Here is a 23,562-nt window from a genome sequence, read left to right as displayed (position 1 = left end):
GTCACTACAAATTTGGTCCAAATCAGTTACACGATTCACAAGTGAGCCCACTTGTGCCTCCAATGTTCACATATCTGCTATCTTGAATTGGGGTGGATGATATCATTGTTGTGATCATCACAAACTACACCATTGCGGTGTCCCTACAGCTGTAGAAAATTTGGTCCAAATCAGTTGCATGGTTCAAAAGCTAGCCCACTTGCGCCTCAAGCATTCACGCATCCGCCATCTTGAACCAGGGAGGATGACATCATCACAAACTTAGTTGAGTTGTCTCCACAACTGTACCAAATTTAGTATAAATTGGTTCCCACTTGCACCTCTTCTACCTGAGCCAGTGAATGAAAACATTCAGGAGAGTTCCCATGCAATTCATCATTTATGTAAATTTATTAATAGTATTATTCTTAAGCGTTCACTCTCAAACATATGGAACATGACAAAGCGAAATGAAATAGAGCACCAGTGCCAGCTAAGATGGCTGTACAACAATGCAAGTGCAGCTGATGATTTTTTTAAAAAAAAATTCCAACGTGTTTTGACTTTCACTTGACTGCCTGAGTCAGATGAGCTTACTTCTGCCGCTGGGATTATGGGAGTTGTAGTCCAAAAACAGCTGGGGGGGTCTAAATTGAGCAGGCCTAGTTTAGAGTCTGCTTAAGGTTTTGGCAAGAACACATCTCTCTCAAGCAAGGTAAAGGTAAAGTGTGCCATCAAGTCGATTTTGACTCCTGGCGGCCATAAAGCCCTGTGGTTTTCTTTGGTAGAATACAGGAAGGGTTAACCATTGCCTCCTCCCGTGCAATTATGATGCCTTTCAGCATCTTCCTATATCGCGGCTGCCCAATAGAGCTACCAGTGGGGATGCGAACCGACAACCTTCTGCTTGTTAGTCTTGTATTATTGTGTTAGTCTTGCTTGTATGAGCCCCTGGTGGCGCAGTGGTAAAACTGCCGCCCTGTAACCAGAAGGTTACAAGTTCGATCCTGACCAGGGGCTCAAGGTTGACTCAGCCTTCCATCCTTCCGAGGTCGGTAAAATGAGTACCCAGAATGTTGGGGGCAATATGCTAAATCATTGTAAACCACTTAGAGAGCTTCCAGCTATAGAGCGGTATATAAATGTAAGTGCTATTGCTATAGTCAAGCATTTCCCCGCTGCGCCACTTAAAGTGGTCCTCCTCTCTCTGGTAGTCAAGTGAAAATATTCCTTGACAAAGATATGATCAAAATGTGTTGGAATAAAACTTTTTTTCAGCAGCTCTGCTTGTGTTGTTGAGGAACATGACAAAGGTAGGTTCCGGACTCATGTCAGACCAGCCACGTGACAGAACCATAAAGCAGGAGTCGCCAACAGGGCTTGTGTTCTCTCATTATGTGCTTCCAGGATTTCCGGCAGAGGGGAACTTTCGGCAAGAAACAAGCCCACCTTGTTTCCACAAGAGGTCTGAGCAGGAAAGATTAAAGAGGCGCCTATCAAGGATGCTTTCGATACCCAAAACCATGTCTCAGGTATGGTCATCCCAGCACTAAGCTCGAGGCTGCAAGTCTAATAGCATCTACTCACGAGTAACCCTACCAAGGTTCTCTGGGATGCCATGCGGGCAAGCCGTTTCCTGACTGCAGCCCTGGATGTGTGGCTCTGGCAGGACGGATAGGGATGCCTATCCTAAGCCCCTCGGCCAGGGAGCCGTTCACTCGATCGCGGGCTTAATTAGATGGCCGTTGAAGGTGATGTAAACGTCCGACTCCTCGCTGTAGATGGCGTTCTCTCTCTCCCGCTTGAACATCCGCACCCAGACTTCGTCGCCTTCCTGGAGGTCGAGCATGAGACTTTGACTCTGCATGATACTCCGCTCGCTGGGCTGGGAATACAAGATGGCGGCCTGCTCCTCGTTCTTCATGATGTGGAGGTAGGTCTCCTTGTAGTTCCAGGTGTGGACATTGAGGTTGAAGAAGTAGATGCCGGGCACGTAGCAGAAGAACTTCCCGGTGAACATGTTAAAGTGCTTGTAGAGGTTGACAAACTCGGTGTCGAACGTGACGTGCTGGTAGTAGTCATCGCTGTGGAGAGGTTTGCTACGGCCCACCGAAAAGGCCACGTAATGCTGCTTGCAGGAATTGCCCGGTGGGCCTGGCTGGCCCCTTTGCCCTTTCCGGCCATTTTGACCCCGCAGGCCTTGTTCTCCAGCCTTGCCTTCAGGTCCAGAGATTCCTCTGTCTCCCATTTCACCTTTTTCACCTGGGGGCACAAGGACAGGGTGGGTTACAAAAGTGTACCTGTGCAAGGCCCAAAGGTTGACTTAGCAGTTCCAGGAGTTGGAATCATGCTAATTGGTATGAGATGAGATGGTAACAGATGCATTGGCTGGTGTTGTCACCAAGGCACAGCTGCCTCAGTACTCTACAAGTGTCATTGGAGGCTAAGTTTAGTTCAACGTACTCTACAAGTGTCATTGGAGGCTAAGCTTAGTTCAACGCTAGGAATCCATTTGGGGCCTTGTATAACAAAAAAGACAATGCCTCTGGGCATATGCAGAGTGCCTCAAACAAGCCTCCCATTTCTTGAGATTATCACGAGAAGTCCTGGCACCTCCACTTTCCCAGTGATGACTGGGAATAGGGCCTTTCCTTCAGTGCTTGATTACTCATGAGGCATTGCAGCTGAATGTGTGAACGTGCCCATTGGGGGGGGGCGGAAATATTATAAACTAAGGTGCCATTGGCAAATATGGAAGTCATGATCTAGGGAGTTTTGTCTCGCTCACACATGACTTTCGCTGCAAGACGCTGCAGTCACCAAGTCACTAGACTTGCCTTTGGGAACCTCGTGCGGTGGAAGGAATCCCCTTCGGATGGCAACATAAGAAAAGAAAACTACTTACCTTTCAAGATCATGAGATCTATGATGGGATGGACCTTGGGCACCGAATAGGTAGAGTCACTGGTCATCCGGGCATATCGGGAAGCAGTAAAGGAGGCCGGCTGGTCAGAGGGGCCACAACATCGCACACACAAAGGCCTGCGGTCCTCTCTCTTGGGGAAGGCTTTCTCGCCCCGTGGGTTGCCCGTGTGGAGACTAGCAGAAGCCATCAAGAGTGCCAGAAAGAGGGCGAGCATCTTCGGCTGAACCACAAAGAAAGAGACAAGAAAAGCTCCCGATTGATCTTGTACTGTGGAACAGGAAGCTGCCATATACTGAGTCAGACGATTGGTCCATCTAGCTCAGTATTGGCTACCCAGACTGGCAGAGGCTTCTCCAAGGTTGCAGGCAGGAATCTCTCTCAGCCTAATCTTGGAGATGCTGCCAGGGAGGGAACTTGGAACCTTCTGTTCTTCCCAGAGTGGCTCCATCCCCTGAGGGGAAGATCTTCCAGTGCTCACATTTCTAGTCTCCCTTTCGTATGCAACCAGGGCAGATCCTGCTTAGCTTAAGGGGACAAGTCATGCTTGAAACTCCAGACTCCTGCCGAATCCTAAAGCACAAGTGATGGCAAGATGCCAGCAGTCACAAACTAGGATCTTGAGCCGCGGGACCGAGAGGAGCGTGGCTCTTTTGCCACCCAACCAACATACACTCCTCGAGGAAGGTAAAGCAGGAAATACGCGTAGGAATAATTAAAGAAAAACGAACACAGTCAGATCTATTTACTGTTTCACCCATCTTCAGAAGCTGGTACCACAGGGGTTCTCAAACTGGGGTGACCAGCTATTAGACTACAACTCCCATCATCCCCGGCCACAATAAACTGCGGCCGGAGATGATGGGAGTTCCAGTTCAACAACAGCTGGAGGGCCATGTTTGCCCAACCTGTAAACAGAGGTATGCAAAGGTAAAGTGTGCCCTCAAGTCGGTGTCGAATCGTGGCGACCACAGAGCCCCGTGGTTGTCTTTGGTAGAATACAGGAGGGGTTGACCATGGCCGCCTCCCACGCAGTATGAGATGATGCCTTTCAGCATCTCCCTATATTGCTGCTGCCCGATATAGGTGTTTCCCATAGTCTCGGAAACATATCAGTGGGGATTCGAACTGGCAACCTCTGGCTTGCTAGGCAGGTCATTTCCCCGCTGCAGCATTAGGTAGAGATTCTCTTTCCCCCCCCAGCAAGGGATGTCTTTGTTTTCCATAACAACCTCATCAGCCAGAGCACCTTTCTCTCTTTCCGGCCTGAGGTCTCCCTCTAACCATGATGATTCCCTGCCATGATTTCGGTTTCGTGCAGTGATCATGACAGAGGAGCAAAGAGGAACTGCATCAGCATTGAGTGTTTCCAGGCCCTGCACGTCAGCATTCACGCCTCATTTTCTATACCAATGGCCACAGCAGATAAATATCCGACAGCAGAAGGAATGTTTCTCCAGCGAGGGAGTTTAGAATAGATTTGATTCATTCTCTCAGGGCCTACGGAGCATCAGATCTTCTGCTACGTGCGAGCGGAGAAAATGAGTTCCTCTTGTTCAGACTCTTCAGAAAAAAGAGAGACTATCACGTTCTTGGAGAAAACGAGTTCTATCCCGACTTGGTGGTTTTTATTTTATTTTTAAAAATAAAATAAGGAACATTTTTAAAAATATCCGAGGAGGAGAGCTGGTGTTGTGGTAGCAAGCATGAATTGTCCACTTTGCTAAGCAGGGTCTGCCCTGGTTTTCATTTGAATGGGAGACGACATGTAATTACTGTAAGATCTTTCCCTTAAGGGATGGGGTTGCTCTGGGAAGAGCACCTGTCTGCTTGCATGCAGAAGGCGCCAGGTTCCTTCCCTGGCAGCATCTCCAAGATGGGGCTGTGATAGACTCCTGTTTGCAACCTTGGAGAAGCCGCTGCGAGTCTGTGCAGACATACTGAGTAGAAGGGCCAAGGGTTTGATTAGGTAGACGGCAGCTTCCTGGGTTCCTAATATAATATATAGCTTAGTACATTCTCTTATGTCCACGTAACACCAATCCAAAATTTGTTCAATCCAATCCACTTCAATGCAGTCCAAATTCACTTACCAATCGACTATTTGTTAGTGAACAGATGTCAAAAAACCCAAAACACCACTGCTCTATCCAGCTGTTTATGCGTCAGCATTATCAATACTCCTGCTGCTTTGATTTCATCTCATGTTGTGAATGGCCGTTGTGCTTACTGGAATGAAACCTAATTCGCTGGTCTTTCTGAAACCATCTGGAATATACAGTTTCTCTTATTATTTTGTGGACTGAATTTCTATTGTAGCCCATATGCAGATAAAACTGAATTGCAATTTAATGGAAATGCACTCACCCTCCGAGATTTCACTGACGGACACAGGATGCTAATAGCCATATTGAGCCTTCTTTTCATAAAATTTATTAGAGAAGACTATTTTCTACTCAGCTTCCAGTCTAGAGTTATCTATCCTTGTCTTACATATTGGCTCCATTCGCACGTAACGGGAAACCGGAGTTGAAGGGGCCTGAGCTTGAATTTCTTGTATGTCCGAATGCGTGGAACCGTAGTTCAGACACAAACGTGACCCAAGGTTTAAGAACATAGGAAGCGCCCTGCTGGATCAGACCCAAGGCCTATCTAGTCCAGCATCCTGTCTCCCACAGTGGCCCACCAGATGCCTCTAGGAAGCCCACAAGCAAGAGCTGAGGACATGCCCTCTCTCCTGCTGTTGCTCCTCTGCAACTGGGATTCAGAGGCAGACATCTTGCCACTGAGGTTGGAGGTGGTCTGTAGCCACCAGACTAGTACCCATTGATAGACCGGTCCTCCATGAATTTGTCCAAGCCCCTTTTCAAGCCATCCAAGCTGGTGGCCATCACCACATCCCATGGCAGAGAATTCCATAGATTAATTATGCAGTGTGAGAAAAAGAACTTAATTTTGTCGGTCCTAAATTTCCCAACCTTCCGTTTCATGAGGTGGCCCTTGGTTCTAGTGCTGGGAGAGAGGGAGAAGAATTTCTCTCTACTCACTTTATCCACACCATGCATGATATTATAGACCTCTATCATGTCTCCTTGCAGTCATCTTTTTCCTAAACTAAATAGCCCCAGGTGTTGTAGCCTAACCTCACAAGGAAGGTGCTCTAGGCCCCCGATCATCTTGGTTGCCCTCTTCTGCACCTTTTCCAGTTCTACGATGTCCTTGGGGAAATTTCCCTCCCCAAACTCCAATCTGAACCTTCAGTTCTAACGGTTAGATCCAGTGTACAGATATGTTATCGATATAGCTATGTTTAAATTCTAAATGTGTTTTAGCTGTTCTGATATGGGTCAAAGACTATAATAAAGACTGACTGATTGACTAAACCTTCCATTTGTCGTGAGTTCCGCCACTTCTATATGTGGCTTCCATTTGGGGCCATTGAATCCAAATGCTGCATTGGAGCCCCAGCGATCTATAACTGGAGTTGAGAGGGAAAGTCCCTCCCCTGCTTCAGCTGTGATTGGCTGCCCGGGCTGTCCTTCATTCCAGAAGGAAGCCCACACAGCCCATTCCCCCACCTCTCTGCAGTCTCCCTGACTGCAGTTAGGATCCTGGTGGTTATGCCCAAATGTGGACAGGTAACTGCACAGGCGGATAGAGGGAGAGGGTGGAACCGTGGGTCTGTTGGACCCTACGTTCTGCGTTTCTTGTGAATGCGGCGATTCTCATGAGCCCCACCCTGAGTAGTCGCCCTGTTGTAATCTTTACACCAGGTCTGTATGATGTCATTCCAGTACCTGGGGACACTTCATCGCCCAGGGATTGCTCCCAATCTGTTGCCCTTGTGGCTGACCACGTGGTCAAGCTCTCGTTTTATCCTTTTTATGCGTTTTATACCTTTATGTCTTGTATGCCTTCTTTTATTCCCTTTTATGCATTTAAATGCTTTTTAATGTTTCCTAAGGCCTTTTAATGTTTCATTATGCATTATGCTTTGTACTGTGTAATCACCCCCTGCATTTGATGCTGGTCTATGACTGTAATAAAGATGATTGATTGGTTGACATAAGGACATATGGACAGCCCTGCTGGATCAGGCCCAAGGCGCGTCTAGTCCAGCATCTTGTTTCACACAATGACCCACCAGATGCCTCTGAGAAGCCCACAGGTGCGGGCGTGCCTTCTCTCCTGTGGATGTTCCCCTGCAACTGGGATTCAGAGGCATCTTGCCTCTGAGGTTGGAGATGGCCCATAGCCACCAGACTAGTAGCCATTGATAGACCTCTCCTCCATGAATTTGTCTCAGCCCCACTTAAAGCCATCCAAGGTAGTGTCCATCATCACATCTTGTGGCAGATCATTCCATAGCTCAATTATGCACTGTGTGAAAAAGTACTTCCTTTGGTTGACCCTAAATTTCCTTGTTCAGCCCTGCAGAGTGCAGCTCCTGAGCAGTGGGGGATGTGTCAGGCTGCTTTCCTCAGTGGCAGCCAGTGGCCTCCCATCCCATCTCATTCCATCCTGAAATGCACATCGAGGCCCAATCCTGCCCACAAGCAACACCCTCGGGCTGTAGCTCAGTGACAGAACCTCTTCTTGGCATGCAGACAGTCCAGGTTTCAGGCCCTGATATCTCATAGGAACACAGGAAGCTGCCATATACTGAGTCAGACCCTTGGTCCATCTAGCTCAGTATTGTCTTCACAGACTGGCAGCAGTTTCTCCAAGGTCGCAGGCAGGAATCTCTCTCAGCCCTATCTTGGAGATGCTGCCAGGGAGGGAACTTGGAACCTTCTGCTCTTCCCAGAATGGCTCCATCCTCTAAGAGGAATCTCTTCCAGTGCTCACATTTCTAGTCTCCCTTTCATATACAACCAGGGCAGATCCTGCTTAGCTAAGGGGACAAGTCATGCTTGCTACCACCTGACCAGCTCTCCTCCAATCAATCTCCAAGCAATGCTGGAAAAGACTCCTGCCTGGAACCTTGGAGAAGTCACTGCCAGACCATGTAAACCAGGACTGCTCAACTTCAGCCCTCCTGCAGACGTTGGCCTACAACTCCCATAATCCCTGGCTATTGACCACTGCAGCTGGGGATTATGGGAGTTGTAGTCCAAAAACAGCTGGTGGGGGGGGCTAAGTTGAGTGGGACTGGTGTAGACAATACTGAGCTAGATGGACCAAGGGTCTGACTCGGCCGAAGGCAACTTTCTAAGTATGTTCTGATGTAATTGCACAGCAGGGGAGGGAGGGAGAGCACACAACTCCTTCTCAACTGATTGCTTCCCCCCCCCCTTAAGGATTTCTTCCTTTCAAAAGACAACACACAGCTTATATTTTGCCAGGGGCAAACAAAGCTGATTGTTTTATTGATAAGAACATCTTATCTTTTTAAAAAAAGCTCATTGGTTGGAGATTGCAGAGTTGTTTTCATCACAAGATGGGAAACAGAGAGTGGCTTGTTAGCAGATCAATTCTTGAGTTAATTTGAAACTGGAATTCCCAACCGTGCATTTCATCATGGTGTCTTCTGGAGTTCACGTCAGCAACTTGGCACTACATACATATTTATTCCAATGGCAGAAACGGTGAACTTTAAGGATTGGTTAATATTCAGTTCAGTTCAATTCAGTTTTCTTTCTGTATCAGCCACGGAACAGAAGGCACTTCCTTCAGTCATTTCAATGGGCAAAAGGTAAATCACAGGGACAAAGGAAGCTGCCTTCTACTGAGTGAGACCATTAGTGGAAATAGCTCAGTATGGCCTACACAGACTAGCAGTGGCTTCTCCAAGGTTGCAGGCAGGAATCTCTCTCAGCCCTTTCTTGGAGATTCCAAGGAAGGAACCTTCTGCTCTTCCCAGAGCGGCTCCATCCCCTCAGGGGAATATCTTACAGTGCTCATGCATGGAGTCTCCCATCCAAATGCAAATCAGGGTGAACCTTGCTTAGCAAAGGGGACAATTTAGGCTTGCTACCACCAGACCAGCTCTCCTCCACTGCAATGCTCATCACCATTCACAATATGAGATTTAATAAAGTCGGCACAAGATTTTGTTAGTGCTGAAATGACTGAATACCTTTTGATATGTGAGCCGACAACCTGCAGTCCGTCTTCTGAGGACCCAACTGATTTCCCGGCTTAACCCAACCTTCGCTAGGGAAGAAATCTACTCCTGAGTGGTATGTTGGATATTTTTGAAGGTAACACACAAGATCTTTCACTTATTCTGTGTCACACAAATAGAAATGGGTCCTCTTTAGAACATGGACACCACTGGCAGCAGTTTAAAAGGTAGGACCCCAAGAGGCACCTTTTAAAATGGTGACTTCCAGTGGCCCATCCTAACAACAAGCCAGGGGGTTGCCAAAGGAGGCAGCTTCAATTGCTCCTCTCTCTCTTCCTGCCCCGCCCAAGAGCCGCTCTGCCTGCAGGCTGGTAATTCATCAGGTAGAGCTGCACCACTTGTGGGCTTCCTAGAGGCATTTTTCTGCTGTTGGAAACAGGATGATGGACGAGATAGTCCTTTGGTCTGATCCAGGCAGCCCTTTCATGTACCATTATTGTATGTCTGGTATTCCCAAACTGTGTTCCCCAGATATTGTTGACTACAACAATTGAATGAATGAATGAATGAATGAATGAATACAACTACCATCACCCCCCGCTGCTGGGAGCTGTAGTCCAACAATGTCTGGCGGACACAGTTTGAAAACCCCTGTGTATCTCATATTCTTTTCTCTCTCTTTCTAACATGCTGACATGCCCAGACCTTTCGGGATAGGATTGGAGAAATCGAAAGTTACCTGGCTTGAATGTGGCGGTTCTTCCTTGTGGACAGATGGGGGAAGTGTGGTTGGTCCTCAGAGGGGGAAGGAGCAATTTCCAGTTAGCTCTATCTCCAACCTTTTACACTGATCCTCTTCTTTGCAAATCTCCTTGTACAACAGAGACAGATGCCCACCCACCCCTGCAGGACACGCTGGGGTTTAATAGCTGTTCTTGCAGCCAAGAAAAGACACGGACATTTCCAGAAGGTGGAAGGAACAGCATCCAAACAGAAGTAGCTGTATAATGCAAGTCTCATTAGATTTCTCTTTCCCTTCCTCTCTGGCTGCTAACCTTCTTCCTTGGCAATGTTTTCAAGACTTTCTGATAATGCCGGTAGCCAAAACAGAAGCAGGTTCAAGGTCCCGGGATCTCAAGGCTCCAGCTTCTGTCTCTTTCGTAATATTGTATTGTTGAAACATTTGAAAAAAGCATTTCAACAGACACAGAGCACGGAATGACCACTGGGGTCAACTGAAGTGTGGGTTCTCGGGGACTCCTCAAAGGCCTAAAGTCTGGAATGGAACCGTAGCTTAGTAGAAGAGCATCTGCTTCGCCATGCAAGAAGGGCCAAAGTTCAGTCCCTGGCGGCACCTCCAGGTGGAGATACACAAACATCTCTACCTGTTGGATGGCCAGCCTGCAGGCAGCGCAGCTCTTAACACAGGGGCAGGGCAGGATGGGAGAAACAGGTGCAACCGGGCTGCTGGAAACCAGCAGTAGCTGCATCTCGTTTGGCATCCCCGGCTCGTTAGGACAAGCCACTGCTGGTTAAACACTATTACCCGCCACATGTTTTTATGCAGACCAGTTCTAGTCCACATGGAGGCAGTCTGGAAATGAAGCACTTCTCCACTGAAGGTAATGCCAGGTTGTGGCATCCTTTCCTCCTGTCCTGCTAACAGCTGTGAGGCAGGCAGAAAGGGGACACCGTGGAGCATATTATTTGTTCTTCATTCGGGGGGGACTTTATCAGTTGTATTTCCACCTGTCTTGCAGCTGTTGGCAGCACAGGAGTCCCCCCACCAGAAGAAAATGGCAGCAACTCAACTTCGTCTTGGAACGAAGCGAGCTGAATCATTATCTGGACGCATTAAGTTGTGGGGTGGGTGTGTATTTTTAAGCAGAAATCAGAACTCTTTCCATTGCAGTGATGTTCCTGGCAAAGGAAAAGTCTGGCTTTGGTGCCATTTCCAGGAAAAGGGCTTGGCAAGAAATGGGCTGGCTTTTTTTGCTGAATAGGCTGACAAAATGCAAAAGAAAAGAAGGTGGGGATTCTGGGCTTTAGCAATGAGTTGTCTAGATGAGAAGCTGCAATTTGGGGAAGTATTTTCAAGCAAGAGTTGATGCCAAAAAAACCAAAACTACTTTTTACCGTAGAACTGAGAGCTGGGAAGGGTCTTGGAGGTCTTCTCGCCATCCCCCTCCTCACTGCAAGGAAGTGCTCCAGCATCCCTGACAGAGGCCCACCCAGTCTGTATTTGAAGATCTCCAGTGAAAGAGAGCCCACCGCTTCATGAGGCAGGCAGTTCCTCTGTCAAATCGCCCTTCGTAATGCCCCCAAATGTCTAGCCTGAATCAGTTTCCTTGTAATTTCAGCCCATCGGTCATCATAATTTCAGCCCATCCTCAGCAATAGAGATCGAGTCCTCTCCTTATGCTCATCATCAATTCTTCCGGGCTCACTAATTCTGATTAAACTTTTAACCAGGATCCTTGTTATTGCGTGAACTCAACAAAGGAAAAAAGAAAAGAGATGACCAGAAGCTAACAGTCAATGGCTGGGTTGTCAATCATTGTTCATGTCAGTATCAGTGTTCGCTCTAACAGGGATCCCCAGATGTTGTTGACCACAACTCCCATAATCTCGAAGCAAAAGCCATTGCAGCTGGGGCTTCTGAGAGTTGTAGTCAACAACATCTGGGAATCCCTGTTCAAGGGAACACTGGTCAGTATCTGTGTCTGCCCGGAATACCACCCAGAAAGCATACAGACCTAAACATCCATAGGAACATAGAGAGCTGCCACATACTGAGTCAGACCCTTGATCCATCTAGCTTAGTTTTGTCTACCCAGACTGGCAGCGACTTCTTCAAGGTTGCAGGCAGGAGTCTCTCTCAGCCCTCTCTTGGAGATGCTGCCAGGCAGGGGACTTGGAACCTTCTGCTCTTCCCAGAGTGGCCCCATCCCTTAAGGGGAAAACCTTGCAGTGTTCACACACCTAGTCTCCCATTCAAATGCAAAACCAGGGTGGACCCTGCTTAGCAAAGGGGACCATTCATGCTTGCTGCCACCAGACCAGCTCTTCTCCACTCCAGTCTGAGAACGTTTCTGTTGTCTGTTGATCAACAGCCAGGGAATGTTTCACTTCCCAGTTCTGGAGGGCAAGCGTGTGACTGCCATTGGGCCTCCCCCTTCGCAAACATTAATTTCAGCCTTGACAGTTGGCAAACTTCTGCCCGCTCTGGAATTTTGTTGCTTCTCAGCAAAAGGGGAAAACCACAAGCCTTGCCCGGAGCATTTCAGGAGAAAGCAGCTGGGAACCCCCACGCTCTTTGCTGGGTCTTTCCAATTGCATCCGCGTGGTATTGATCACCGCCGTCGATAAAGCCACCGCCAGGAGTGGTGGGCATGCTGAGACAAGCAGCAAGGCCCTGGACACATGTGGGGCCAATGAAGCAATAGCCTCTTCATTGCTCAACCAGTTGGAAAGCGATAGATTTTCATCCGCGGGGTGCTAAGGTTGCATTTCGACAAAAGTTCCCAAAGCAGTTGACATCAAGAAATAAAAACAAATAAATGAAGATGGCTCCCTGTCCCCAAAGCACTCACAGTCTAAAAAGAAACATAAGATCAACCCCAGCCGCCGCCACTGGAGGGATGCTGTGCTGGGGATGGATAAGGCCAGTTGCTCTCCCCCTGCTCAATGAAGAGAATCGCCACTTCTTAAAGGTGACTTGGCTCAGTTAGCAGGGGGAAAGTTTGCACCAATGGGTTGGTATTGCCTAGCTGTGAGCAACCCAAAGCCACAATGTTGGAGATGTGACTGGAGGTTTAGGGAGGAAAGCCGGTCTTGTGCTAAGGTAAAGTGTGCTGTCAAGTCGATTTCAACACCTGGCACCCACAGAGCTCTGAGATAGGTTTTTCCCATAGTCTGGGAAACATACCAGTGGGGATTCGAACCGGCAACCTTCTGCTTGTTAGTCAAGCATTTCCCCTCTGTGCCACTTAAGGTGACCAGTATTGTGCTAGCGAGCATGAATTTATTTTATTTTATTTTATTTATATGATTTATATACCACCCTTCCAAAAATAGCTCAGGCTATACATCAAAATAAAACAATTAAAATCAAAACTAAACCAATTAAAACATTTAAAACCAACATTAAAAATGTAAAATCATACAACTAATTAAAAGCCTGGGTGAACAAATGCATCTTGATTGCCTTTTTAAAAGTTGCCAGAGATAGGGAGGCTCTTATTTCAACAGGGAGCGCATTCCAAAGTCCCGGGGCAGCAACGGAGAAGACCCCGTTCCCAAGGAGCCGCCAAACGAATTGATGTTCCTCCTTCCAAATGGCCATGGAATGCGTTGAATTTCTGAATGGCCAATGACCATTCTCACCACTGAGAGACCTTCAAGGCCAAGTGAGGACAGATCATCCTGGAGAGAATCTATCTATGTGGTCACTAAGACTGTCGACACCGACTTGACAGCCGTTAATCAATCACTCAGTCACTCAATGTAATTTCCCTAATAAACCCTTTGGATCAGTCTCCAGGTGTTCTTAATGAGATCCTCTCTCTCCCTAGACACATCCTCTGCTGCATAAAACTCTCCCTCCAGCACAATCCAACCTCCCAAGAAGTATTGGTTGGTTCTCCAGTTAACAACTCAACAGCCAGAGGAGTGTCTGAATGGAGCAGTGGCATCAGCAGTGGGGCCTCCCAACGGTCTGCTTGGGAAGATGAGGAAGGAGTCTTGGCCCACTATTTTCCATTTCCTTTCCCAGCAGCTCTCCTATCAAACTAATTGTGGACCTGTTTTGTGTTGTTTGTTTTTGATCGAGCAAGCTCAGCCCTTGCAAAAGCTCATTTGGCTCTAACTGCCACAACCTGGGGGAAGAAACCACAGTGAAGACACCAACATTTGCAGTCTGATCCTAACCTCATTTGTAAAGTGTAAAGTGTGCTGTCGAGTTGGTGTTGACTCCTGCCGCCTGCAGAGCCCTGTGGTTTTTCTTTGGTAGAATACAGGAGAGGTTGACCATTGCCTTCCCCTGTGCAGTGTGAGATGATGCCTTTCAGCATCTTCCTAGATCGCTGCTGCTCAAAATATAGGTGTTTCCCATAGTCTACATACCAGCGGGGATTCGAACCAGCAACCTCTGGCTTGTTAGTCAAGTCATTTCCCGCTGTGCCATTTACACAGAAGAAATTCCCCTCTCTTCCAGTAGGATTGGTTTAAGTTCATTTTTCGGATTGTAGCCGTAAAAGCTTTTTAGAACAAAAAGATCAACACTAAAATAATAAGTAGATCAGCACTGCCAGAGTTTGTCGTGCCAATTCTGTCTTTCAGCTCTGCTCCCCCATTCCCCTAGGAAACCAAGATTGGGAGCAAGTTAAGATTGGCTGAAGACCAGGGATCCCCAAACTGAGGTCCCCAGATATTGTTGGACCACAGCTCCCAGCACCCCAGCCACAATGACCTTGGGAGCTGTGGTCCAACGGTATCTGTGGATCCCACTTTGAGAACTCCTGCTGTAGACCTTTAAGGATACAGCTCCTGAAAGCCCAACTTCTCACTGCTCCAATAGACTGCTCCTGAGCCAAGGTCCTACTGTCCAGTGTCCATGTCTCCAATTCTCTCCTCCCCCACTCACAAGAGGGGAGAGTTGGAGACACTGAACAGTAGGCTCTTTGCACAGGAGCTGCCTTGAAAACATGCTCAGCGAGTCCGTGAGGAAAACAAAAGATTAAGCAATTCATTGAACAATTATTTGAATAATTCTCATTATTGCATACAAGCTTGGATGCCCATTTTGGACACTCGCCCGAGACGCAGCGAGGGTAGGTTCCCTTTCCATAGGTAGCATGGCAGCTAAATCAGAAGACAGGTACGCTTCTCTTTGAAAGGAGCAGAGTTTCAAAAAAACAGCTCAGCTCCTTTTCTGCCCCTTTTATGAATTTCCAGGCTAAGCATCCATTTCAGGGTGAGGCCAGCAAACCCACATATGGCTATTTGCCCACTAATTCAGCTTACCTCGTGGGTCAAAATCCCCCTCTCTCCTCAGCCTCCTTGCTGCTGCTCCTTGGTGAGTTTCATGATCTGAAGGCTCCCTTGTCCATTCAGGGATCCGTCTCGTGGTTTCTGCTGATGCAGCCGGTGTCCAGACAGAACATCAGGTGTCAAGCCAACTGCTTATGAAACTCGGCCGCTTGGAGGGAGATTTCGCCCGGCTTGTTTGTTCCCTTCCAAAACCACGTTGGGATTTTGAGTTCCTGCCGTTTGCACCTTCATCCTAGGGGAGGAGAAGGCAAAAGAGACCTCCTTCATCCACCATCTTCCTCTCCAACCAAGAGATGATGAAAAAGTTAGAATTCATTTTCCTTTAGGAGAATTCGGATCATCTGAGGGCAAAAGCTCTCATTTCCTGGCACCATGATATCACCCACAAATGATTCCAAAATAACATGATGATGTGATCTACAGATGTTCTCAGCTTTTGCAAGGAAGTGATCTTTCCAACCATAGCATGCCACTCTGATTCTTACGGGAATTGCACCCAAATTACTTCTGCTTCACAGTGGCTTTGGGAGAGTCTTCCTAGTGGGTTTCTGCCCCACTAACCCACCCCTTTCTCTCTTGTTATAGGAACATAGTAAAGTTGTGCCGTTGAGTTGGTTTTGACTCCTGGCACCCACAGAGCCCTGTGGTTGTCTTTGGTAGAATACAGGAGGGGTTGACCATTGCCATCTCCCGGTGCTGTATGAGATGATGCCTTTCAGCACCTTCCTATATCACTGCTGCCTGATTTAGGGGTTTCCCATAGTCTGGGAAACAGACCAGCGGGGATTTGGACCAGCAACCTCTTGCTCCCTAGGCAAGTTACTTCCCCACTAAATCTGTCACATACTGAGTCAGACCATTGGTCCATCTAGCTCAGTATTGTCTACCCAGACTGGCAGCGGCTTCTCCAAGATTGCCGACAGGAATCTCTCTCAGGCCCATTTTGGAGATGCTGCCAGGGCAGGAACTCAGGACTTGCTGCATGCAAGTAGGCAGGTGCTCTTCCCAGAGCGGCTCTATCCCCTAAGGGAAATATCTTGGAAATATCCCTATATCTAGAGAATATCCCCTAAGGGGAATCTCTTCCAGTGCTCACACATGTAGTCTCCCATCCAAATGCAAACCAGGGCAGACCCTGCTTAGCAAAGAGGGCCATTCATGTTTTCTATCACAAGACGAGCTCTCCTTTTTCCAGCACCTCTGGAACTCCCCCACCACCACCACCGCTTGCTACAGCTATATCCCTTTCCCGTCCCTAGCCCTGCCATTAAAAGGCCTTCATACCATTCATTATCGGCACAGAGAATCAGGATCACACCATGCCATGGCTACTGTGATGTCTTTGAGATGAAAGCAGCCCGGCTGAATTATAGGGAGGCTATTTTGGGGGAAGTTGTGGAGTTTTGCAATCCATTAAAAAGCAACCGTACCTGGCAGAGGAGAAATTGAAGAGGATTTGCAGTCGCCAGCAACAGGGGACAGCTGTAATTTGGTGCACGGCATCTCCGTTCTTCTTGTGATTCATCTCGCTCTGCTACTGCTGCACACCAGCAAATGAATCTGAAACACTGAGAAGCTGGCCATGAACTTTCGAGCAAGGGGTGACGGATAGCACTGAGTCCTTGGGACTGACTGCGTGCTCCTTATTTCACAAGACTTTGCCCGTATTGCTTCCGAGTTTGCATCGGACCATCATTTACTGTTGCCAGCTGCCACTTTCCCTAACAAGCCAGGGGGGTGCCATATCTAGCCTGCACAGCTCTTCCTGATGAATGACCAGCCTGCAGACAGCACAGCTCTCATTAAAGCGGGCAGGATGGGAGAAACAGGCACAATGGGGCCTCCAGAGGTAACCGTGTCTCATTTGCCGCCCCCCCCCCCCGCGGCTAGGTAGGACAAGCCGCTACCAATAGGAACATAGGAAGCTGCCATATACTGAGTCAGACCCTTGGTCTATCTAGCTTAGTATTGTCTTCACAGACTGGCAGCGGCTTCTCCAAGGTTGCAGGCAGGAGTCTCTCTCAACCCTATCTTGGAGATGCTGCCAAGGAGGGAATTTGGAACCTTCTGCTCTTCCCAGAGCAGCTCCATCTCCTAAGGGGTATATCTTACAGTGCTCATATGTAGTCTCCCATTCAAATGCAAACCAGGGTGGACCCTGCTTAGCTAAGGGGACAAGTCCTGCTTGCTACCACCAACCAGCTCTCCTCCATCCAAATGAGCATGCTCGATTTTCAAACCGGGACTGCAAGCTAGCTTCAAGGTTTTTGACTTTCAAACCGGGACTGCAAACTAGCTTTGCAGTCCTGGCTTGGGAGGCAGTCACAAACCACTGTTTCCCAATGCAACAGCAAACAATGGTTTGTGCCAAACCAGGAAGTAACTAATTAGCAGAGAACATGCAAGGGGAGAAGAGAAAGGGGAGACACTTGAGCACAAGGCTCATTCCTGCTGTCCCAAATCATGGCACCCCTTTATGTGCGGCCTCCAGTTGTATCTCTGTAGTGTCGTCTGCGTCCATGGTGGTTTGCAAAGAATTTGAAAGCAGGCGTCTGTCCCCAAGGGCACAACACCATTTAAAACAGAAACTGAAAGCCATTCACTCCTGAGAATGCTGAAACTGACATCCCTAGTCAATGACAGGTAGACGGGAAACAGATCACGTTAAGACCCCAACCTTGGGTCCTCCAGATATTGCTGGACTACAACTCCCGTCATCCCCATCCCCCCACCACATTGTGGTGGGGGTGATGGGAGTTGTAGTCCAGTGACATCTGGAGGACCCCAAGTTGGGGACTTCTGGCTTAGGGCAAGGATCGGTTATGTGCAATTCCCCAGATGTTGCTGGATTACAACTCCCAACATCCCCAGCCGGTGGCTGGGGATGATGGGAGTTGTAGTCCAGCACAACTCTCCAGATGTTGCTGGACTACAACACTGGGCTGGGGGTGATGAGATGTCGGACGACGAGAGGCTGGAAATCCCAGTGTTAGCACAGATGGGCTTAAGCCACTGTGCAGCCCAAAGTCCAGATCCTGCCACAGTCAAAGAGGCAAAGACATATTCCAGGTTGCCACCATCCCTCCCACTGTCCAGTGGCAACCCAATCTGCTTCTCTTAGACTCCTACCAGCTGCCAAGTCAACCGCGTGGCAAGATTCTACCTCCCCAGGTCTCTGGAGCATGTCACAGACGTGCATAGACCTTGTCTGTTTTGAAAGGAGGGAGGAGAGCCGGTCTTGTGGCAGCAAGCACAAATTGCTCTCTTTGCTAAGTAGGGTCCACCCTGGTTTGCATTTGAATGGGAGACTATGTTATGGAACGTGGCACGCTCCCTACTGAAATACGATCCTCCCCATCTCTGGCCAGTTTTAAAAAGCATTTGAAAATGCACCTCTTCACCCAAGCTTTTTCTGCTTTTTTAATGTTTAGGTTTTAATCTGTGTTTGTTTTTTAATTATCTCAATTGCTTTTAAGTTTTTGTGTATGTTTTAAACTTGTTTTTATGCTATTGTTAACATGTTATGTTAACTGCCCAGAAACGAAAGTTTGGGGTGGTGTATAGATTGATATGATCTAGATCTAGATCTATAATATATGATGGAAATGAGCACTGTAAGCCCTTAGGGGATGGGGCCGCTTTGGGAGGAGCCCTGCCTGCTTGTATGCAGAAGGCTCCAAGTTCCCTCCCTGGCAGCATCTCTGAGAATGAGAAAGACTCCTGACTGCAACCTTGGAGAAGCCGCTGCCTGTCTGTGTTGACAGTACTGAGTTAGATGAAGCAATGCTCTGACTCAGTATATGGCAGCTTCCTATGTTCCTAACAAAGCTTTTCATTTTCCTCCCTTTTGAACCCGCTTTTAATGGCAAGAAGCAGGGGGAAACCAGCATGGTAAGTGGCGTCTGCCATCAAGCCCTCCAAATTAAACAGTGCAGTCGGGCCCCAGACAGCTCTGCGAGAAACCTGCGATTTTTAAATAATTGCTGCATTCATGGACAGGGAATGTTTCCATCTGCACAGTTGATTTAAAAAGCTTGGCTTTCACTCTTGCTGGAAGTCACATTGGGGGAGGCCACGGCTACAGTTTCAGACATTGTGTCTTTCACAGTGTGCTAGCAAATTTCAAATATTTCTTTGCTCTAAAAAAAAAATGAAATGAAATGAAATTTGAAAAGGAACTTGATTGGGAAGCTTGCCCCAGATATCACTTTGCTCTTCAAGCTTCAAGTTCTCAACGTTGGGCCTCCAGAGGTTGATGCACTACAAATCCCATCCTCCCCAATCATACCTCCATCATTAAGGAGAGGAGAGCTGGTCTTGTGATAGCAAGCATGACTTGACCCTTTAGCTAAGCAGGGTCTGCCCTGGTTGCATCTGAATGGGAGACTAGAAGTGTGTGAGCAATGTAAGATATTCCCCTTAGGGGATGGAGCCGCTCTGGGAAGAGCGTCTAGGTTCCAGGTTCCCTCCCTGGCACCATCACCCAGATAGGGCTGAGAGAGATTCCTGCTTGCAACCTTGGAGAAGCCGCTGCCAGTCTGTGAAGACAATACTGAGCTAGATCGGCCAATGGTCTGACTCAGTATATGGCAGCTTCCTATGTTTCTATACATACTTACGCAGTGGCAAAAAGGATGTGAAATTCCTCTCTTTCAGTCATTATGTTGAATCTTCCTTTAAAGGGCACCGTAATGATCATCTGGGTGGAAGGTTCAAACTTTTTGCCAGGGCGCTCACGCGGTTCTCCCAAAACAGCTGGCTAACCCGTCTTTGGATTAGAAACAGATGCCAGCCACGGGACAAATGGAAATGACTGTGAGCTTTGCTGAGTCAATGAGCTCCACCCTTGCAGAGCGGATGAGAATGTTACGTCCTAGTCAGTTAGTCTTCTCTCTCTCTATTTATCAGGCAATCTCCCAATTCTCCAGTCCCTCTCCTGGGGGGGCTAAGGTAGATCCCTGTCTGAAACCCTGAGCTGCTGCTGCTACTGCTGCCCGTCAGTATAGATGGACCTAGATGGACCAATACTCTGACTCACAATAAGGCAGCTTCAGACGTCGATCAGCTGCAGTTCCACCTTGACAGACACCCGGAAGGTGCCTAGTTGCCCATCTTCCTCTGAGATTCATCTCTCACAAGTTTGGAGGAGGCACCACTGGGTTACCATGAATTATCCACTTGACTGAATAACCTCTTGACTGATCGGCATCACGGCAGCCTCCGGAATGGAGCTCCTGCAAAGCTCAAGAGTTTCCCGACGGTGCGCATGTTTGTGCAAGAAGAACATGTGCTTTCGCCATGGAACCATCCTCGGTTGCCAGCTCTGATGGGGCCCTCAAGCTGCGCTGTCTGTGCATGTATTTGCGTAGAAACATCTGCTCCGGTTGTCCCTGTTTACCAGGAGCTGCCCTGGTTTTCTGGCACCATAGGAACATAGGAAGCTGCCTTCTAACGAGCCCAACCATTGATCCATCTAGCTCAGTATTCTACACAGACTGGCAGCGGCTTCTCCAAGGTTGCAGGCAGGAGTCTCTCTCAGCCCTATCTTGGAGATGCTGCCAGGGAGGGAACTGGGAACCTTCTGCATGCAAGCAGGCAGGTGGTCTTCCCAGAGTGGCCTCCTCCCCTAAGGGGAAGATCTTACAGTGCTCACACATGTATTATTTATTATTATTTTTTATTATTATTAATTCAATTTCTATACCGCCTTTCCAAAAATGGCTCAGGGCAGTCTACAAAGAAAAATAAATAAATAAATAAATAACGTAGTCTCCCATTCAAATGCAAACCAGGGTGGACCCTTCTTAACAAAGTGGACAATCCATGCCTGCTAACACAAGACCAGCTCTCCTCCTAGAGAGTGTACAAAATACATCACGATCCCTAATTGGTCTTTCTTGTTTCCTTTGGGCACGCCTTTGCTACTGTAAGTTGCTGGAGTTGTCATCCTTAGGGGTTTAGTATTTGGGGGAGTGGGGGGTAGGGGGTTAGCAGCACACGGGCCACCGATGTCTGGGAGGCCGCCTGCCATGCTCTCCAATGGGCATGGGGTCCACCTTCCGTCACCGCACCCGCCGGCACTCTGATGTCATTAGACCACCTCATGGCCAGCAAGCGGATGAGCAGTCAGGCAGTGTGTGTGCAGCATGAGCAGAGTGAACAGTGTGAGTGGTGAGTGGCAGGTGGTCATGGTGGGTGTTCCAAATCTCACTCGGGGGCCACTCTCAACATCGCTCCATCAGTGGTCATTAATCCGGTTTCAGCTCCCTTCCCAGGCAGTCTAGAGCCTTAGCCACGCATTCTCGCCAACATCCGTACACACTTGCAGTGATTCACACATTATGTTCCACTCACACCGAGGCCGTTCACATGACTAGAGATCCCTGGGTGGGAGAGGGTTAAACCAGGGATCCCTGGTCATCTGGGAAACCGGGAGCCCTCCCAGCCATGCTAAACCTGGGTAGCCCAGATTCGCTACCAGGTTACAAGTGAGGTCGTCCTTGTGGGCAATCTGCAACAGCAGCCATGCTTATCATAGAGTTGAACTGCTGCTGCTGCAAGTTGAGGGCTCCTCTCCACTGTTCGTGCAATGCATTGTGGGATACTGGAGGACCCAGCTAGAGTTTTCTTCTCTCCGGGAACGTGCAGCAACCCAAACATCTGGGGGGTTGGGTAAGTTAACCCAACCAGGGATTCTGGTTGTCCAGGAGGCATCTGTACACAGGTACAACATAATGTCTGAACAAAACTTGGAAGTTATATCTCAGCGTGGGGATCAGATAAATAGTCTCTTCTGTTTCTGCATGTGCATGCACACTAAGGCCAACATATGCCATAATCAGCCTCCCAGAGCATACTACAATCAAGCTCCAGAAAATGAAAAAATAATAATAATCTGTGACCTAGATATGGTGAGAATAGGTTCCCAATGGACTGCAAGGAAGAGAGAGTTCAAAAGGCAAGGGGCCATACCTGAAAAGACCCATAACTGAAAAAGACCTGCTTTCAGGGCAGGAATGAGCAGAATCCCCACTTGATTTCATTCCGACCTTGCAGTCCAATTGTCCTCAGGCTGCCCATTTTTAGTCCGCGAGAAAGCAAACGTGATTCTCCATTCATTTCTCCACTTTGGGTTTGCTCAGCTCTGATCTGAGCTTGTTAGCCCCTCTCAATGCAACGAAATCTCCCAGCCCTGGAGAGAGAGAGAGAGAGAATAGTCTCTTGCTCATCCCTTTGCATAAGGCTTCTGCATCTATCACATTTGGAGCACGATTAACCTTTAACCTATCTGAAGGACATCTTGGGCTTTGTGTTATGATTCACCAATTAAGCTCTGCACCTGAATTGCTTTATTTGAATTCATATCAGGTCAATCTGCACTGTCCTTGGATTCTAACCTGTTGACCATGTGCCATGATTGGAGAGAGGATAGATGCCAGGCAGCTCCCCTGCTAACTGAGCATAGAGGTACCTTTTAAAAGTGGCGATTCTCTTTATTTAGCAGGGGGAGAGCAACTGGCCCTATTCATCCCCAGCACAGCATCCCTCCAGTGGTTGTGGTGGGACTCACACGCAATGAGTTACTCAAAAAGGTCTTCTTGTGGCTAACTCCCAGGCCATCATTCATTCCACAAGTTGCCCACAGAGTGAATGGACAGCCTGCAGGCAGAACAGCTCTCATTAACAGGGGGGGCAGGATGGGATGGAAGAAAAACAGCCTACCATCCACCCCAGATTTGTGCCCCTAGGTGCTCTGCATAGGGAATAATGGGCGAGTCCCCATTATTTCCTATGGGGAAAATGCAAAAAATTGAAAAATCTTCAAAAAAAAATCATTTAAAATTACAGGAGTGTCCAATTGCTTTGAGGTTCAGTGGGTGGTAGGCACCCCTGGGTGCCTATCACCCACTCCAGTTTTGTGCCCCTAGGTGCTCTGCATAGGCAATAATGGGTCAGTTAAAGTCCTCATTATACCCTATGTAGAACCTTTTAGAACCAGTTCAAGTTGGGTTTGAATTTGAACCAAACCAAGGGGGGTGCTTTTTCTGAGCAAAACTGAACCTACCCACCCTGGTTCAAATTGGGTTTGAATTCGAACCAAACAGGCCAAACTGGTTTTGCACACATGCCTAATAGACACCCAGCCGAGTAAAACTGAGCTGTATTGGTCACCACAGGAGTTCCCTGGAATACACCTTGGATACCATTATTCTTCTGTTCAAGATCAGGTTTACTGTTCATCAATCTTAATCCATCGTAAATAACAATCTTAATTCATCGTGAGAAGAAAACTGATTCATACCCAAGGTGCTTTGGGATCCAGTAGAAAGATGGAATAACTGAATAATTGAGCCAATTAGTTTTCAAGGTTTACTCTTCTTCGTAGTGCAGTCATTCACACAGCACTGGGGCACACCCGTGGTATGTGTCACGTATTGCCTTGATGGAACCAGACATGGTTCCAACAGAGCAAATGACTGAAAAGGAGTTGGGAAGAGATGCCGGTTCCCCCCCGCCCCGCCCAACCATACATACATACACT

The 23,562-nt window shown here is 48.0% G+C and overlaps 1 protein-coding gene across 2 annotated transcripts; it reads right to left on the bottom strand.

Moving 5' to 3' along the window:
- Window positions 1-366: 366 nt before the first annotated feature.
- C1QTNF8 (C1q and TNF related 8) lies at window positions 367-16,578 on the bottom strand. 2 transcript variants are annotated; one of them, XM_053275787.1, is made up of 4 exons: window positions 16,451-16,578; window positions 14,994-15,252; window positions 2,885-3,125; window positions 367-2,241 (listed from the first exon to the last, which is right to left on the bottom strand). In XM_053275787.1, exons 3-4 carry the CDS (start codon window positions 3,117-3,119, stop codon window positions 1,694-1,696), a joined length of 783 nt encoding a protein of 260 aa, XP_053131762.1. In that variant the 5' UTR covers window positions 3,120-3,125; window positions 14,994-15,252; window positions 16,451-16,578; the 3' UTR covers window positions 367-1,693. The 2 variants fall into 2 exon arrangements, with proteins under 2 accessions (XP_053131762.1, XP_053131761.1); XM_053275786.1 differs by lacking the exons at window positions 14,994-15,252; window positions 16,451-16,578 and adding an exon at window positions 9,709-10,029.
- Window positions 16,579-23,562: the final 6,984 nt, after the last annotated feature.

The sequence above is a fragment of the Hemicordylus capensis genome, chromosome 13 (assembly GCF_027244095.1).
Source record: "Hemicordylus capensis ecotype Gifberg chromosome 13, rHemCap1.1.pri, whole genome shotgun sequence".
In the NCBI taxonomy this organism is placed as follows: Eukaryota; Metazoa; Chordata; class Lepidosauria; order Squamata; family Cordylidae; genus Hemicordylus; species Hemicordylus capensis.
Note: the sequence above shows the minus strand (reverse complement) of the source record. Positions and strands in the feature narration are given on the sequence as shown.

Bases quoted from the DNA above. Each gene is read 5' to 3' on its own strand.
- C1QTNF8 (XM_053275787.1), bottom strand. From the start codon at position 3,119: ATGCTCGCCCTCTTTCTGGCACTCTTGATGGCTTCTGCTAGTCTCCAC. The intron at 2,242-2,884 runs GTAAGTAGTTTT...TTGTGCCCCCAG, and splicing joins AGATCTCATGATCTTGAAAG to GTGAAAAAGGTGAAATGGGA.